General features: G+C 28.9%; 1 protein-coding gene across 1 annotated transcript; it reads right to left on the bottom strand.

Moving 5' to 3' along the window:
* Positions 1-498: 498 nt before the first annotated feature.
* LOC107437378 (uncharacterized) lies at positions 499-16764 on the bottom strand. The gene is made up of 5 exons (XM_021148935.3): positions 16648-16764; positions 8829-9038; positions 5628-5759; positions 3520-3769; positions 499-1344 (listed from the first exon to the last, which is right to left on the bottom strand). The coding sequence occupies exons 2-5, from the start codon at positions 8997-8999 to the stop codon at positions 641-643; spliced, it is 1257 nt and encodes a 418-aa protein (XP_021004594.3). The 5' UTR covers positions 9000-9038; positions 16648-16764; the 3' UTR covers positions 499-640.
* Positions 16765-19821: the final 3057 nt, after the last annotated feature.

Here is a 19821-nt window from a genome sequence, read left to right on the forward strand (position 1 = left end):
GTAAAAGACATCATTTTTCAGAATAATTTTCGGGTAAACTATCTATGACTAACAAATGTGGATTTACAAGCAAATTTGGTTAATTATTTTCTAAATGGTTGCAACTTTAAACTCGTCGTAACATCTTTATCGACAATTAAGCATTTCTTTTGCCATCTCAAAAAAAAGCTTGAAGATCAAATCCAAAATATATTATATAATTTTAAAAGACAAGCATTACAAAACGTATTTAAGAACAATTTCGAATTTTGTAGAATAGTTATTTGTAAACACATTGAGCTCTGAAAATATAAAATACCTAACAACATTAAACCAACAAAATTGCTTGATTTTCAACTTTTTCTCTAGAAAATCAAATTCAAATTCTTAAAAAAGCAACGTTTATAAACATCATTCAAACATTATAAAGAACATTTCTGCAACGAAGTTACAATATGAAAATTATATTTCCTTTATTTTTGTTTCGGGTGATAACATGAACAAATAGCACTAGAGTTACGAGCACAGATTTTATTAATTAATGTACACGTCGTTTTTACAAGGAAACAATTGAGCAAAAATGTATATCAACAAGTAACCATGAAAGTGATAAAACAATAACAATAAAAAGCAGATCCCTAACAAGACAATAGAATAGAACTTAAGACAAAAACCAGAAATCTTTGTACTTTCGGCCACCTAAATCAAATCCTCCTGTAGTATCTTCACTATTTTGGCTGAGTTCATTATTATGAAAAGAAGTAAAATACGAAACTGGTTCAATGTTCGAATCGCCTTTTTCAGAAATTTTGCTTAATAAATAAAACATTGGCTTGGATAACACACTATCTCCATTCACTTCAGAATTTTCTACATTGGATTTCGACGGATGCATGGCGTAGTAATCATTATGATTATCTAGATATTTTTTAGTAGTGTCAAAGAGATTGCCTGTTAAGAAATGATTGCTAGTGAAATAAGGAAATGTGTCATGATTCATCAAATCATCGCCAAATTGGCTTAAAAATTTCCATGCCAAATTGTCTTGATTATTCTTGAAAAATTGGTTGGTGTACTGAAACGTATTGGTATGAGTTTTATGATTTTCATCTGCATGAGCATGTGGTAATGGTTTGTATAATATTGTTGGATTCTTCGGGAATGATGGAGTTTCAAAAACTTTGTTGTTGATACCGTTGTGATCAAAATCAAAGCCCGTAGTTGGTTTAAAATTATTCTTATTTGGTTTTCTTGTCTCAAAGTCGTGTAAACCTTTTATTTCGATATCCGCACATGCTCTAAATGTTTCTTGAGGTCCACATCCTAGGCCAGCAGTTCCGTCTTCACATAAACCCCAGTTATTTCCTGAAAACAATAAATACACTTAAATTTTTAGGAAAACTTTAGTTTTTCATTACATCTGCATCTCCTTTAGAAAAATATAACACTACATTTAAAACGGATAAAATGTCGCCCTAGCTAAACTAAAACATCATTAAAGACATTTTACCAGACTTAATCAAAAATTGCCGTATTGACCCAATTTTTAATACTTTCTAATCTTAACTGGTGCTAGTTATAAATAACAAAAGGAAGGTATAAAGAGAACCAGTACAGTTAGTATAATAGGTATGCAAAGAAAAGTTTAATAAAATGTATCTATAATTTGAAAATAGGCATACAACTTATATATTATGGTAACAAATTATTTCTTATATAATCACTATTTCATACTAGGCTAAATACCTAGACTTATATAACTTATATAAGTTATATACATATAAGTATATAGTATTATATAAGTTATATAGACTTATATAACTTATATAATACTATATATGTTAAGAGAATATATTAAAAATTTCAGTGCAGAAAAGAAAATTAAGATGAAACTCAAATTTCAACTTTGCCTAGTATTGCAGAACCCTAGTTCGCAGGCATTGTTCACATAGATAAAAAAATTCTGGAAAAATTACAGTACTGTAGAGTAATGATATTTTTGGGGGGAAAACATAATCCTGGTTCCAAGTATAACCAGGATAAATATACGATAATATAATATAAATATACGATATCCATTCACTTGGAAGTTCTTCCTTTCATATGGTTATGTTTACCGGAAATTCTCTTTTTAATTAAAAAAAAATATATAGTTTAAAAATAGTTTTTGTTTCATGCTCTAAGGTATCGTTATGAAATTACCAAATTTTATCACCTATTTTAAATCTATATTTCAAAGTTATTTTTACCAAAATCATTAACACAGTAAAATTACCGAGTTTTTTTGATGTTCTCATAGAGCCAAAGGCGCAGTAAATTTCTACCATCTTCTGTAAAGAATTAAAAAAGGCATTTTTTTTCGCTTGCCTCTCTCAGCATAGAAACCTACGTGTAATCCAAAACACTCTATATGCTATATCAAATATGAATTTTAAAATCCAGTTAAGTTGTAAATACATGACAATTAATTATTTATCAACATACAATTATTTAGAAGCCTATTATCACCTTGCTAAACGCACTTAATCTTAATTGCTTGAGAAATATTTCGCACTCTCATGCACATGGCATCTCTCCCGTTCTCATACGTATAAAGCAGGGACTAATCCCATGTATCCCGTTCCCATTTGCGCAAGAGCAGTAGAGGATCGAGATAGTTCTATGATAACAGTGTAGCGCAGAACTGACGTGCATAAGTGTGTGTGACGCTAGAGAGTGCGAGGTCTCTCAATAAATTATTCGAACGCTTTTTAAAAATTTTAGTTTATGAATTTAAATTTAATTATATTTAATGAAACTTATTATCATGATTCCGAACATTTGGCATGTCCAGGAATCTTCTTCTTATGCTTTTCTAATCCATGAAAATTTGATACAAGGTAACAAAAATTGCAGTTATTTATGTCCAAATAACTTAAGAGAATAGTTAACTATTTTTCATATAAATTAAATAATTTGGTGATGGTTTAAAAGACTATCTAAAATATGAAAACATAAAATAACACTTTATCGCTTTACCGAAGATGGGACACCGGTGACTCTTTTACATATAATTTGTTTTTCTGACGCTCTAATTACAAATAAAAATATTTTTCAGTATTTTATTTTTTAATTATAAAAAACTGTCTAATAGTTACTAAAAAAATTGCTAGATTATCGGAATTATGTTTTTTCTAAAATATAAAATCCAAAAAATGTTTTTTCAAACTTTTTTCAAATCAATATTTAAAAATTTATCATTAATTGATTTTGTAATATCAATTAATGGTAAATGAAGAAATTTTAATGATTAATAACTGTGTCTCATAGATCTAAATACCTGCAAATAAGTGCAAATCGGAAAAATTATTGTTCGGAAGTGAGCTATGTTTGGAAAATTTTACTTTAAACGCCATAAAGGACACCAGTATCCGATGCTAAATTCCGAAACCAAAAATTATTAAAACACTGAATATAATGTATTTTACTTAATTTGATCTAAAAATATGAAAAAAAAGTATAGTTTTATGGGTGGTTTTCTTTAAAATTTATTCTACTAACCTGCAACGTATGTCCACTGAAAAACGCATTGTGAACAAGTCAATTCTTTCGGCAACTGTAACCGCACAGTTACATTGCCATGTCCTTTATCAGAAATGTAAACTCGAGATCCATTTCCATTTGCTTGTTTCAAAATATATTTATCCAAGCACCCCTGAGTAGCTTCTTTTTTAGAGTTATTATTGGGGCAAACTTTGAACTCAAAATAGCCTTTGTGATTTGCAGTCACATGCACTAACGCTTCAATGGTCTAAAATTATAAATATTCAATATAAGCAAATAGAAAAAGTCAGCACAAGATATTTACATAAAAATATTTACTTAATTATTAAAAAAATTTAAATAATTATTAATAAATGAGTTATAATAAACAATAATTTGAAGTGCAAACACTCTTTTTAAACCTCTTATAATCACTAAGTAATTTATACCCTATCAATATCAGCAGTATTCATTACCACCGAGTAGTCCTTTGCTTCTCTTAAAATTAAAATTCCAAATGATCATCCATGTTATAGTACAATATCGTGCAAACTGAATTTAATATATTGAGAAACAAAATTATTACGTTTCTATGGATGGTAATTCTTTGTAGCCCTACTTTTAGAATAGGGAAAATATTGCGAATTGTACATTTAATCAGAATAAATATATGTAATTTTAACATTTTCATACAAGAATTATATACCTATTTTTGCACAATGAAAATTAGCTAAAAGGGGGTTATAATTTAATTATTTAATCATATTATACCTAAAGATATAAAGGTACATAATTTTACTATCATATTTTTACGCTTAAAACAGATAAATACCCAAATATTTGCTTGAGTGGAAATTTAAACGAAAAATATTTGCATATATTCTAAAACTAATAGCTGCTCAGCGATACAATTCATTAATTCGTAATTTATGTAATCAGAACTAATTTTTTATTTATATCTAATTTATCTTTTATTTTATTTAATTTATAAATAAGTTCACTAATTGCAACTTTTTATTTGCCTATTAATTAAAAACACAATATAGGGTAAACTAATCAGTGAAGGAACACTTAAGCTTCGCCTGCCTTTTAAAAAATCATATTAATTTCAAAATTCGTAATTTTAGTTAAACGACAGTGTCAACATATTTGTTACTAATTGCAAATTATGTAAAAAAAATTGTAGAGAACTTACATAATATTGTTTTAAAATTTTGGACGTTCAAATAACAAGTAGTAAGAAGACCAAGTGAAGGAACAGCTCTTACCAGTGAATGAACACCCAGTAAAGGAACACTTAATTTTGGTTATTTTTTAATGATCTTTATGAATTTATAAGCCATACAAATATTTAAAAACAAGCCTATTCTTGAAATTATAACATATAAATACTTGGAAAACGTTAACTTTTTCTTGTAATCATGAATTGAAAATTAAAGTGTCAACATATTAACACATACTGTTCATTTACTCGGAAATCTATGCCCAGTAAAGGAACATGCCTGTTCTCTCACTGGTTAGAAGTTGCTTTTGTATTTTTAACAGACTTTTGATGCGGAACATCAAATTCCTTCACTGGTTTTTCATCGTTTGGTGATCCAGTGAATAAACACCCCCTTATCTCAGTACTTTATAATGCTATGATGCTTTAAAAAAATAAAACGCAAACGCAATTGTATTTTGAATTCTCTTTTTCACAGTGAGAAAAATAAAACTATTACATGCAAATAATTCCACTTCAAACATTTATATACAAACACTCACCTTATAATTTTTTCAAAGAAACAAGGTGTTGCAGAGATAATAACAAATTCAAAATTTTTTCCAGAGAAGTCTATTTGACCAGGTAATCCAAAACATTGCTAGATGACTTCCTATTGTTTGGCAGTAAGCTATTGTTACCAATCAATCTAAGGAAAAACTTTAAAATTCTTATTTTTAATCAATATATATGAAATGTTCCTTCACTTGGTAGTGTTCCTTCACTGGTTGGTTTACCCTAATATGCTTTAATTTTAATAATTTCAAGTTGAAGCTTAGTCACAAAGATAACAAATATGTGATTCTTTTTGTGATATGTGATTATAAAAAGCAATAATAAGATAAGTTAGAATTTCATATTTTACCTGTCCTGATGTATAAGTCTGGCTAATGATGCCGCTCCCATATTTTCCTCCTGCCTCGTTTTCACGCGGTTGTTTTGTATTGTATGGATCTCCGCACAAACCACATTTCCCTTCGTTTTGTTGCCACTGCACCTAAATATTTAAAAAAAAGAAAAACTTTTAACAAATATGTTGAAAAATAAATATTATTACTTAACATTACATAAATTCGCTATGAAACTTCTCGGAACAAAGTGTAAAATCTCTCATTGACAAGCTGAGAATAAAAGTAAGGTTAAAACTACAAAAAGGTGCTAAAACTTACTGTGCTTCTAGCTCTATAGGAACACCAAAAAGTTCGGTAATTTTTACCGAAAGTAAACTAATGTGGTAAATGTGGGTATGCGTAATGGAAATAAATGGGGTTAAATTTGGTAGTAGAAATGGTAGTAAACGTGGTAAAATTTTTATCATGATACTTTAGAGCATGGCATAAGAGCCATTTATTCAGTTTTATTTCCTTTCCAGTTTTGTAGTTTTACTAAATATGTGGTAAAACTAACTATAATTTTGAAAATCAGAGATTCCTGTGAACCATTACCATTTGAACAAAGAAATTATCAAATAAATAGTTTAAATATCAAACATTTTAGTTTTATTATCAGAGTTAAAAAAAAAAATTTGACAAGAAATATCACTACTATACAAGAACGTTAATTTTTCCAGAATTTTTACACCGTGCACTCTTATTTAAATATACTGTTTTAATTATATGATAAAAACTACATTGTATACTTACATGAACTAATAGAACTCATAAAATTTACTTTTCAATTTTATACGTTTGCTAAATGAGTGGTAATAAGAACTATAATTTTGAAAACCAAACTTTCCGCCTAACTATTACCATATGAACAGAAAAATAATCAAATGAATAGTTAAAATACAGCATATTTTATAACCGTCGTTGAACAGCCGGCCCAATTTTGAGTTTACAACTACTGATGTTGAACTCCGTAACCTTGTGATTTTGAACCTAATCCAGAAGTCAAGGGAGCTCCTGGATTAAGTATTGGGAAAAGTTTCCATACGTGGAGGAATTTTTGGTGGAACTAATCTGCATTTGCGTTACTTGGAGAGGAAAACCATGAAAACCCCCACAATTCGCCTGCCTGTAAGCGGAGTCTAACCCATGACTCGTCTACCACCGAGAATATTTTATGTCAGCTCTGTGGTCGGTGCGAGTCGGTTGCGTAATTCGTATCAACCAATCTTCACTGAGATTTGAACCCGGTTCGCCTAGTTGGAAGGCACGTGCTCTATTCCCTGAGCCACCAAGGCTCATTCACGAATATTGGAACTAATACCAATTCTTGTTCTCGTGATAGTTAATCCCCACGTGATTCCCTCAACTAAAAAAAATTTACGCAATGTTTCGCCGCACGCACCATTGAAAGGTAAAAATGAAATATTAAAACGTTTTTTTTTTAAAAAATTAAATCATCCAAAAACTATGTTAAGATTTGTTCTCCAGTTCAATTGATCAAATTCTTTTATGTTTGTTTTTACTTGTACAATGACAGTATGGTAAAATATATATTGAAGTTCGTGAATAAAAACTATTTTTGAAGAGGTTTGCGAATAATCTGTAACCATCAGAACTTCAACAAAAAATTACAATTAAAAATTTAATAATTAAAGACCTAGAACTTATTTTCGAATTTTATTTACATTATAACACTACTGTAAGTGTTTTAAATTAAAAGCAAGTACTCATTTCTGCTGATTACTTTGCCGCACTTAATACGCAGCGATGTGGTGAATCTTTGTAAATAGTAATTTTTTTAATCAACCAAAAAAAAAATAAAAAATGCTCTGCGAGACCTCATACAGATCATTAGAGGTATGTGGTCTAGGTAATTATGCAAATCTGTTTTCTTATAAGTTTCTTGAAATTTTCAAAGCTAACAGATAAAAATGATGAATTTCAAGTTTAACAGTGAATTCATTGTCAATGTTTAAAAACAAAAAGTGACGTTAGTTTAATAATATAATTTAAAGAATAATTTGAAGTCAATTACATTTTTTACTCATTATTTTCATCTTGGGTTATTATTATCCAAATAATATCTTTGCATTGCAGATTTTATTTTTATGTATATAAATGCAATGCCAAACTTCATTCCCATTTCTTTTTCATTAAATTCTTCATTTATAACAAACTGAAATTAATAAATTAATTTTTAAATTATTGTATTTCGAGATTATTAAATTTCTTACATTAAAAAGTTACATTCATTTTAGCAATTAAAAATAATTGAACTAGTGGAAATTTTTGGGTTCACAATAAACTGAATAAGGCAAATATAACTTTCAAAACAAATTTTTTAAAAATACAGAAATGTTAATTTTATTTTCTAAATAATGTTTGGTTATAATAAACAATTATTTGACTTCAATATTTGAATGGGGATCACTACAACATGTTTGAAGCTTAGCAGGCATGGCATTACAGGAGAGCACCATACTCAGATTTATCAGAGTAGATATACATCAAGATCCGGCTCGTGCGCATACGAAGCAAAGTGGCCATCAGCAGATACGTCATCTGAACTGATTGTTGGAGGCAGCGTACCACTGGTAGCGTACGCTGCCTCCCGCCAATCGCCATTTCATCATTTCATTCTTTCTCAAAATGTGTTAGCAGATTTAATCAATATGGATGACGTACTAAATGAATTCTTAAAGAAATATCTAAATATATAAGACAGTACTGTTTATAAATAATGCAAAAATGCAGCAACAAACCAACCCTAAATAGAGAGAGAAAACTTCTCTTCTCATGCCCAGCCCTAATAGTGGTTGGGGGCAGAGGTGGGTGTAAACCCATTTCAAGAATTGCGTCCCTAAATGTTATATTTTCCTTTTTACACTGGAACCGTACCAATTCTTGGGGGAGTATTTTACAGTATGTCTATGAAAGCTAGCCTTCTTTTCCTATGTATATTCTTTAACTTATCTTCCTCTTTTTTGCATCGTTAATTTACTTGACCAAAGTAATTCTGTGATCGTCGTAAGAAAAACATTGGGGTGGAAAAGAAAAACGCAGACGTTTTTTTTTCTAATGCATTACATGAAAAAAGAGTAACTAGTAATTATTGAATCTACAAAACTGACATAAAGATGGACATACCCAAATGTTAATTTAATAATATCACTTACATAAAAACCTCCACAGTAGAGACCATCATCATCATAATTTTTCTCTGTTGGGAATCCTAATCTCCACATACTAGAACGAGAAGGAGGTGACATTAAACGAGCATGGCACCATACTGTCATTATCAAGTGAGACAGTATAGAAACTACAAGCCAAACATCAATCAAAACCATTGCTTTCTTTAATTTTGATTTTAAAGAAGAAACAAATACCTGCAAAAAACAAAAAATAGTGATGTTATACTGTATTGAGTTTTAAAGTAAGAACTAGGTAATACATTTTTACAATCAATCTCTTAAGCGATCGATAGTAATAAATATAACTCCCTCTTGTCTCCTTTTACCTACGATTCATGAGGTTATATTTCTACCGATGTTTTAAGGTAGTAAAAATAAACCTTTTTATGTCAATCCAATGATTGGCTTACAACATTCAGGTAGTAAAACACAAAACCAAAATTCTAGCTACTCCTTAATTTATGCAAATAGATTTTTATATAGAATTTTTTCTACTTTTTAAATTTAAATCGACTATTAGAATCATGAGTTCACAAAACTTAAAGTAAATATAAGCTTGAATTTTCCTAATATATCATAATTCCGTAAATGTTATGAACTATTTAAAACATTTTATTCACAAATGAGACATTTTATTTAGTTCAAGACTTCAATGAGGGCCTCAATACTTATATATATATACTATATATATATATATATATATATATATATATATATATATATATATATATATATATATATATATATATATATATATATATATATATATATATATATATATATATATATATATATATATATATATATATATATATATATATATATATATATATATATATATATATACACTGCTCAAAAAAATTAGGGGAGCCATGTGCTCCCCTAATTTTTTTGAGCAGTGTATATACATATATATATGCATAGATATACACTGCTCAAAAAAATTAGGGGAGCACATGGCTCCCCTAATTTTTTTGAGCAGTGTATATATATATATATATATATATATATATATATATATATATATATATATATATATATATATATATATATATATATATATATATATATATATATATATATATATATATATATATATATATATTTGATAAAGTAATAGAGGAAAGTATACATATAAATACATTGAAAATACGCGCTTAAACACGTGAGAGCATGTTAAAATAGGTGTTGACTCAAAATAAAAAACTGTGTTGACTCAAAATTTCATGCATTACTAATACATATATCAAACAAAATAGAAAAAAGTTACATGATTCCAAATAGCTTTTAATCTAATGATCAGAATATTACTTGTTAAGCAGCAATTTTAATAGTTTGAGAACTTCATTTACGATATTCTAATTATAAATGCAGAAAATAATAGACGATGCGAAATCAGACTCAAAGACGTACTTTCTTTAATCATTCATTAATTTCTTTAATCATTATTTTATCTATCTCACTAAATAAATGCAAAAAGTTCAACGCTGAACCGTAATATCTGTAACCTTGAACTTTAATGCGGTGCAAATTTTCTGAAAACTTAACAAGGTGTTGAAATGAACCATATTTCCATTTAAGTTGAACCATAGAATCATGTTGTCAAGTTTAAAAAAGTACGATAATATGGTTTAACTTAGTACCATATTGAGGTTGCAGAACATTTGTACCGCATGATAATGCAGTAATATGGTTCAAGGTGATATAAAAATTTCTAACAGTAAGGTTATTGGTTTGTAGAAAATTTTCTAACTTTTAGAAGTGTAATAAGAAGGAAAATGACATAAAATTTATACGTTAAATTTATAAATTCATAAAATTTATACGACAATTATACGTTAACACTATAACTCATATAAGCTAGAAGGTACTTAGCAATTTAAAACCAAATGAAATCAAATTTACATCACAAAAAAAAGAAAAGAAAAAAACATAAGACTTACAAATAACACAGCCAAAGCTCAAATAAATCAAAACTTCATTAAAAAAAAAATATTTGCATATAACATCCACTTCTAAAAAACGCTATTCAGGATTGATTTATATACTTAACTTTGGTTGAAACTATTTCCTTTCACAGAGAAAAAAAGAGCTCCTGCAAGGATTGGGTAATTCACAAAAATCCATAAATTCAAAATTTTTGGAAGAGAGCTTTGAACTGCTTACATGACTAATACTGAGTCAGATGTTTGACATTCTACATCGAAACCTTAGAATTCAGACATTCAAATTACTAGAATTGAAAGATACAAAAAAGAAATTTTCACTGTCGGTACCACCCCCAAAGGGTTCATTTTCAATTTGCGGTGATCTATTCAGGGAAAGGGTTCATTGAGTCATTTTTGAGACAAATGTTCTGGTTAGGTTCACACCACGTAACTTGATGAATTAGCTGAACTAACCATTGTTTTTTTTTACCCCAACAGCAATACTCAATAAATGTTAACACGCGTTAAGGGCGTTTGTCTTTAAGGGGTTGGGTTATTTTAGGGTTTTGGAAAAATCACTTTTTTTAATCTTTGCTTAACCTCTTCGAGACGGGCGAGTCATATATGCAATCTCAGGGTGTCGATAATCAGGGTAAAAAAGATAAAACTGGTAGTCAAACTATTTTTATAGCAGTTTATTTGAGGGCGGGGTAGTAATAGTTTGCTTTATTTAATTCACAGCTACTTTGTTCGAATTAAAAATTGTATAATTACACTTTTAACGCACAATGATGTGCTAGATTTAAAGTGAAAGCAAAAATAAGTCTGTCAAATTAGCTATGCCCAAACTTTTTTATTTCTTACTATCTTGATTCTGATTCCGTAAGAATTCATTTATGACTCACCCGTCCCGAAAAGATTAAAAGGTGCCTTAGTTATTTAAAATGGCACTCCCAAAAGTTTATGATCAGGAATGAAATCTAATTATCAGAATTTTTAAGTTTTGCTCAGTGGCTTAATGCCTACTGCGTGCAGCCTTAAAATTTTAAAAGCCTTTTTCTCAAATGCGTGAAAATTTGATACAATTGAGTTCGTTAAAAAATTTTATACTGTAATTCCATTAATTTATTTCAATTAATATTTTCAAAACAGAGTTTTAAAACTTTTAAAGTTCCCAGTACAAACTCTTAGGTACACGGAGAAAAAAATTCAGCCACAATTACCATATCTAAAAAAAACCTAATTTTGGTTAATAAAACCAAAACATTCGGTATTAAAACAATTCATTAGGTAATTATTCCGTCTATATGGTAACGGTTTGCTGAAATTTCAGATTTTCAAATATATAGTTCTGATACACTCTAAGTAAAAGGCATAAAACTGAAGAGTAAATTCAACCGAAAAGATGGTTTTTATGTCATGCTCTAAGAAATAATGTTAAAATTACCAGATTTAACCAAATTTATCAAACTTTATCACAGATTAAAAAATTTGATTTTATTGTCTATTTAATTAAAATCATTACCAAATTACTTCGCTAAAATTTTTTATTGAAATTTTGGTGTCTCCATAGAGCGAGAAATGTGGTAAATTTTACCAAGCCGGATTTATGAGTGTTTTATTAACCGGAATTTTAGAAACTTACAAAAATTAAAATAAACTCTCGAGTTATTTTGAAATTACTATATTTAAAAACTGCTCTAAAATCTTAAAATAGAGCTATTCAGAAAAATACGATGATAAGAATTTCAGAAATATTTCATTTTATTCATGAAATAAATCATCTCAGAACGCATTTCAAACCATATAAATATAAAATATATTTTAGCAATTTACTTGATGATGTCGAATTTTGATTTATGAGTTTCTCAGCTTATCAGACTCAATCGCGCTTTGAAATGGCATTTATGAGTTGTGATATATGTCTCACTTGAAAGAGTAATTTGCTTCCGATATAAAATGTCAGGCGAGCTATAAACGAAACTGATATTTCCGCAGGAAAAAATGTCCGAAAATCTTATTTTCTTCATTGATTTAAGACCAAATTTCAAAATAATTGTACAAATGTCTCGAAAATTACTAACGGGAATTAGAAAAGAAACTCAGATAAGAATTTTGATGGATTTATTTGTCTTGTATCTTATTTCAAATATAAATAAATCAATAAATGTTGGTTAAATTATGAAGTTAAACAATGAGTTTTAATTAAGTATCACTTAACATTTTTATTTTAAAGATTATTGCATACATTTACATTTTTTCCGGAAGGCAGAATTTAGGCACAATTATAAGCAAAAATTAAATAAAAATAGCATATTTAGTAAATAAAAACAAAACTAAAAACTGAAGGAAACTTTGGAAAAACTAAAAAGAGATAATAGATTGTTTAAAATGTTTTCACAAAACTAATAAAACGATTAGCATTTGGCAGCTCTAAGATGACATATTCTACAAAAAGAAAACATATTTTCTGTTACATATAAACTCTTATTTTTAAAAAATATAAGAAGAAAAAAGAGCACTTGGTAAACAGAAAAATGTTCACTAAGTACATTTGCACGCTAAACCCGAAATCAAAATTAGCGCAAAAAAAAACACCTTACGGGAATTGCTACAGGAAAAATTTTATTCAGAAGTAAAAATATATTTATCTGAAATTAGTTAATTGTTTAGTTGTACTAACCTTCGTTAGTGTTTCACTGAGTTCGTGCAACTTAAATCCCTTAATTAAAAATATGATTTAAATCATTTTATTTTTTTGAAAGTATCATTTATTTGAATCACCTGATTTCGCTTTCAAAAAATAACCAATTTATGTCAAAAATAAATTGTTACAGTATAATTTATATATATATTAACGTTGTGATTTTTTGAAGTCTAATTACATTGATATTGATGGTTTTTATGTAACGAACTAATGAGTGGATAATATATTTAAATCAGCATTTGATGTTCAAAATAGACACTAATAAATAAAAAATAGACTAAATATGGATAAAAGGGAGGTGAATTTCGTAAATTATAAATCTTCATTAGCTGAATGTAAAATAATTTGTTGTTTAATAATCATATTTCTATTATATCCATTTAGTTTTATTTCATGCTTAAAAACTTATTAAATATGCAGTTCACTTTTGTAAATAATTAAGAAAGGCTTAGTTTGCAAGGAGTAATTTACGATAGTTAAATTTTTCTTTTATGTTTCCTGAGGTAAAATAATTTATTCTTTAATTGATTTAACTGGCAATTTTATCTTAAAAAAAGTATTTATGAGAATGATGAGCTTAAATGAAAACAACAATAATTTTATTAATTCAGTGATTAGCCTGCATGCACACAACAATTAAACACGAGCATGCACCTACCCTCTATTTTCAAGGCTCTATCTTTTAGCAGCCATGGAAGGAAAGCCACGTAATTGTGACCCACGTCAGACGACGTGGACAGCACCTAAGCTGGTATCCCTCTCTCCAAACTTCTGCGTCACAGCCAGCGGAAGCACTTTCAGCCACAACAGATTTGTTTTGCTAGCTTACTTGCGACCCCGTCCTCTACTGGTGACGTAAGAGAGACTTTAACTAACTGAGCCACCGGAGGACTCACGCATGTGTGCACAAATTGTAAAGCAATTTTTACTATCTTAATTAGAAATATTAAATACTTCAGTTATAACATTGTTTTTGAACAGTATTAAGATGTATGAAAGTATTATATCAGAGCTTTGGTTGGTAAATTTATAAAAGTATTAAAAAAATTGATTTAAATTTTTTTTAAAATCCGATTTAAATCAAAAAGTTTGTTGCTTTTTTTGTTTGTTTTTAATTTAGTTTTTAATTTTTGATAACTAAGGTTTGTCATGAAGAACAGATACGTACCTTATCTGCTATCAATACGAGAATCAACAGTTTTCTAAAATGATTTTTAAAACTACTAATATCATTTTGGTAACGAAGCTTTAATACTAAAAATGAGTCATCCGGCAAGAAAAAACAAAAAAAAAGCTTTATATTTCTTAAATTGCTCACATGCAGGTGAGCTTGTTAGTATATTAAAAAACAACTGTTAGCGGGGCATGGAACCGAAACCTGTTTTGCAATAATTTTGTACCAGAAGGAAATATAATAATTTTAAACAACTAATATTGTACTCAGACTTTGTTAGTATTTAATTATTTTTCAAGTTTTTTTTTTATTCTTCTCAAAATTATATTCTTCGAGAAAAAGCTTTAAAAAATTTCACTAAATGGGTAAACTCTAATACATTTATGATAGTCTACCGAACGAAAAATTCAATTCTATTTTCACTTAACGAATAATCTCTTTAAATTCTGGATCGTTTTTAGAGAATCTTATTGTATTATGATAGGCAATTACACATACTTTGCAGATAAATTATTTTACAGGCTGTGTTTATTTAAAATATAACCTGTGATTATTTGGAAACATATATCTGAATCATACTCATTAAAATTAAAACCTTATTTTTGAGTTTTACTTGTAAATAATTTTATCAAGGCAACGTTAAACTCTCAACGAAAAATTTAGAAGAGAAAAGAGAAAGGTCACTCAAAGGAGAAAAGAATGAAAGACAGTTGTTTTTACTATTTTATTGCCTTTACTATTTTATTAATAACATTTTGAATTACAATTAATAACAATATAATAACATTTTTATATTTATATCAATATGCATTAAAAATTATTAGCAATAAAGAGTTTTTTTTTTAAGAGCAGTTTATTTTTCACTTAGTTTTATTATATTTCAAGAAAAATAGTTTTTCTTGAAGAAATTATTGGTTTTAAGAAAAATATTCTCCAAAAAAATTAATTACAGTTAATTTAAAGAAAATTTTGGTCATAGATTTGTCTTTTACTTAGAATGATTATGATTACTTAGAATGATAAATCTGTGTTTTTGAGTTTTAAGTAAAAATTTAGAGAGAACCACATTGTCTTAGCTTTAACCCTTTGAAGCCGATTGGTGTCCTTTTTATGCATTTTTTTCTAACTCTCTAATTACAAAAAAATATCATTTCTGTATTTTTTTAATTATGAAAAAGTGTAATAGTTACTAAAAAACCTGTTAGATTACTGGAATTATGTTTGCCCAAAAATATAAAATATAAAAAAAGAAGGTTTAAATTTTTTTTTCTTTACATAATCCAATACAATTTGCTCTTCTCAATTCAAATTATTAAGATTAAAACAAATTCCGCAAAATTTTTGTTTGCAGCTAACTTTCTATTGACTAATGGTGAGCACTCAAATACAAAACCAATCTGACAATGTGTAGTACCTAGCCAATTTATATAAAATGTGTTTTTAGATAAGTAATAAAATACACTGTACAACTAGTTATTGATTACTATCACTAATAGTAACTCAAGTACAAAAGCGGAGCTGCCATGTGCGCAACACCAACTAATATAATATGCTAATTGAAGGAATAGATAAATTCAACAATAAAATTCTTATTGAGGAATCAATAAATTCCAATATAAATTAGGCAACTAACTTTTTATTGATTAATATCAATAAAAGCCACTCAGGTAAAAAATATGGCACTGCAATATATACAAAATCAAGCAATAGTAAATGCTCTTATAGATAAATTCTAAAATAAATTGGGCAACTAACAATACGTTAATTAACATTGATAATAGTCACTAAGCTTAAAAAAAAATAATTATAAATAATGAAAAACAGCACAGCTATCTTTACTGAACGAAATTATGTAATTAAAGCTTATAAAGGAATTCAAGAGACAATAAAACAAATGCGATTAAAAATTTCGAGCAGAGAACTTTTTATTGATTAATGTTGTGTAATAGCCACTTAAATACCGAAATTGAATATTTAATTTATATTTACACTTACTTTTAATTTGCTATATCCAAGTTTTAGTTGGCGGATAAGTATACTAACTATTATTTCTTGGTCTGTTGTATTACGCAAAAGCAACGACAATGCATATTTGATCACTACCGACTTCAAACAACCAAATAAAATTTGAATCTCAAATCCATATTTATAGAAAAACGGAGCGTTCCGATTGGATGACCATCCAACAAACCAACGGCATGGAAAAGTTATGAAAAGAGTTCTATAAAAAATCGAAAATCCCATAAATTTCCCCCTCATAAGATGCTTCAGTAATTTTGGCAGAGTTTGTTTAAGGTAAAACATATAAAAAAATAATAGAGCACTCGTTCGTAAACTTTCTCTTTTCATACATAATAGAAACCCTTAATATTTTATGTAATTCTTATCAATATTGTTTAAGAATTGTTGTCTGCTGTCATTTCCCCTAAAAAAGTGTTCCAAATTGCTCTGAGAAGCCATAAGGAAGGAATTTGATTGCAACTAAGGTGTTCTTGGAAATGGAACTTTTGGTTCATATAGTCTTTGTTGAAGGCTGGAAATGCCCTTTTTAAGAAATAAGGTGAAATTCTCAAAAATACGGTAATTTTATTGGGTTTTTTCCGGAGATAAATGTTATCGACTCTAAAATACTTCCGTTTGTGTTTATTCAAATGAAGATTTTGCAATTTGCTTGTATTTCAGGTCAAGAAGGTCGTGACAAACCTCAACCTCAGATCCATAAAGATCATTGTTTTAGTCTGACTTTACCCTTAAAGGAGAAATAGGATAAGAGTGAGCATTCGCTCGTCGAAGATAAAATAAATAATCAACTGCGTTGTTAAAGTACGTGATTCTGGGATAGTCATACCATTAAAAAGACCTTACATATTTCCCATCCTTTTGATATTTATTAACTTTTGAATGTTCATTTAATCTTCTAATCCTCTTCTAAAGGACTTTTGTATTAATCTTCTTCTAAGAAAAATAATGGTTGACGGAAATCTATATTTTTAAGAGTCAGTCTTTGAAAAATCAAGTAAGATTGGATTGTTGATTTTGTTGAGATTTTTAAGAAATATTTGTCGTGTAAAATTATTAGACATGTGTATTTTTATTTTTGCGAACAAAAATTTTTTTTCTTATGGTTTCGGTGGGTCCGGAAATTTTGAGAAAAACAAATACGCCTAAATGTGGCAATATTTGTGTGAAATAAGTGAATTACAGCATGAATCATTATTTTGAGTTCTACTACTTCTACACTAACCATTAAAGCATAAATACTTTCAAAGGACCTAAGCAATGAAAGTCATAAATCATTACAAGTCATAGAAATAAAGCTATTTTTCTTAGACTTTGACCATAAAAATCTACTTTTGCTAACAGTGAACCATAAAAGTGTATATTTTCTGAAAATCTATACCACTGAGTAGTATCTGAAAAATTAACATACGTATGATGTGCATTTAGCATGACCTTCAAGCTGCCTTTAATGAAGCAAGATACTGAAATTTTGCACAACTTTCTAAGTCATTAAATACCTTTGCCAAAACTAGAGGTGTATGAAATAGGGTGGAAAAGAAGCCTCAAGTTATAATAGGAAGAATATCAATTCACAGACCTATGGTTACTGATTCAACTTTTATATAATATGGTCTTAAACTTTGTACCCCTATCTGTGAAGTAGAATGAAAAATAGTTTTGAGAGAACAATAAATTACTTTAAAAAGTATGATTTATGTCCAATATGAATATTTGAAGTTAACACCCACCCTGAGGTCAGATTTAGTTACTAGAGGGCATAACTTACTCGCTGCTATCTGTAGTAAATGATAAACTGAATCGAATGAAATCACACCCAAGTCGATGCATCTAATAGGTTGGAAGTTACTTAAGTTTTATATTGAAAAAGAGCAAATTCTGACTGATTCTTATTCATGCTTTTGACATTGCCTCACGGCAAAGAGGTATTGATTGCAATATATTTTAAAGCGATCGATAAAAACAATTCAGTTCATTGATAGTTGAAAAGTTTTAAGTCTGTAAGTGCAAAAAGCACAAAACTGTTTTTTTTTACACTACACTTTTATAACTTTTAAACTGTAGTCCAAAAAATATCATACTTGTCCAGTTTTGGTGTAGACAGTTAATAATCTTAAAAATTGCTCGAAATTTTTGTTTTTTGTTACTTTAAGGTCAATTTTAAAATCACGCTAATATACACATATTGATCTTTTTAAATTTGTTGTTCTCATCCCCATGAGCAGCAGAGCTAGATCAGCTTCATAAGCTCGTTCACTCTGAGAAAGTCTAGCACCAACAGGGGAACTTGAACCAGGTCCTGCCTTGTAAGTCCCAGACAAGATAAAATGTGGTCAAGGGAGGCCTGGGCAGCAGAATACTTAGTACAGACTTCGAAATGTTTGTTACCATCGACATAAGTCATCATTGATGGCAGATGTTCACTGAGGAAACGAGTAATGGCAATTTGTTCTCGTCTACTGCTGCCCCGAGTCATGGAGCCTCCTGGGCACCTACTCTGATACCATGACAGTACCGGTGGGACCGTCCAATGGCCTTACATTTAGAAAAATGTTCCAAGTAGGTAAGAGGAGCGACAGTCGCATTGGCCTCTTCAACACCTGCTCTGACCAAACTGTCAGCAATCTCATTTCCAGCTATATCGACATGTGACGGAATCCACTGAAAGTGGATTCGATGAGAAAGGGAACGTTGTTTTAGTTTCCTTAGAATGTCAGCACCAACACTATCCCTGACATTATGCCAATCGGTCAGGTGCTGGATAGCACTTTTACTATACGAAAAGATCCAGATAACAATAAACCGTGAAAGTGACATGAGGAGTCCAGACCCTCAAGAATCGCAATAAGTTCGATTCGGAATACCGAGCAGAAGTCCGGATTTCTTCTCTTGATTTTTATTTCCTGATCCCGAAGTTTAATATAAATGCCACTGCCAGATCTGTCACCATCAAGTCTACTGCCATCTGTATACAACTGAATAGCGTAAATGTGGACATTATTAATTCTTTCAAGTGCTAGCTGTTTCATGTAGCACAGCAAATCATTTATTTTTCAAGTACTACTCATTGATATGTATTCACAGAAATATATATCTCTGTGGTTCTGTGTTGACAAAAGTAAATTTTGTCTAAAAAAAAATAGGTTTTTT

Source organism: Parasteatoda tepidariorum, chromosome 6 (genome assembly GCF_982258835.1).
Source record: "Parasteatoda tepidariorum strain Cologne lab strain chromosome 6, Ptep-v5.0, whole genome shotgun sequence".
Classification (NCBI taxonomy): domain Eukaryota; kingdom Metazoa; phylum Arthropoda; class Arachnida; order Araneae; family Theridiidae; genus Parasteatoda; species Parasteatoda tepidariorum.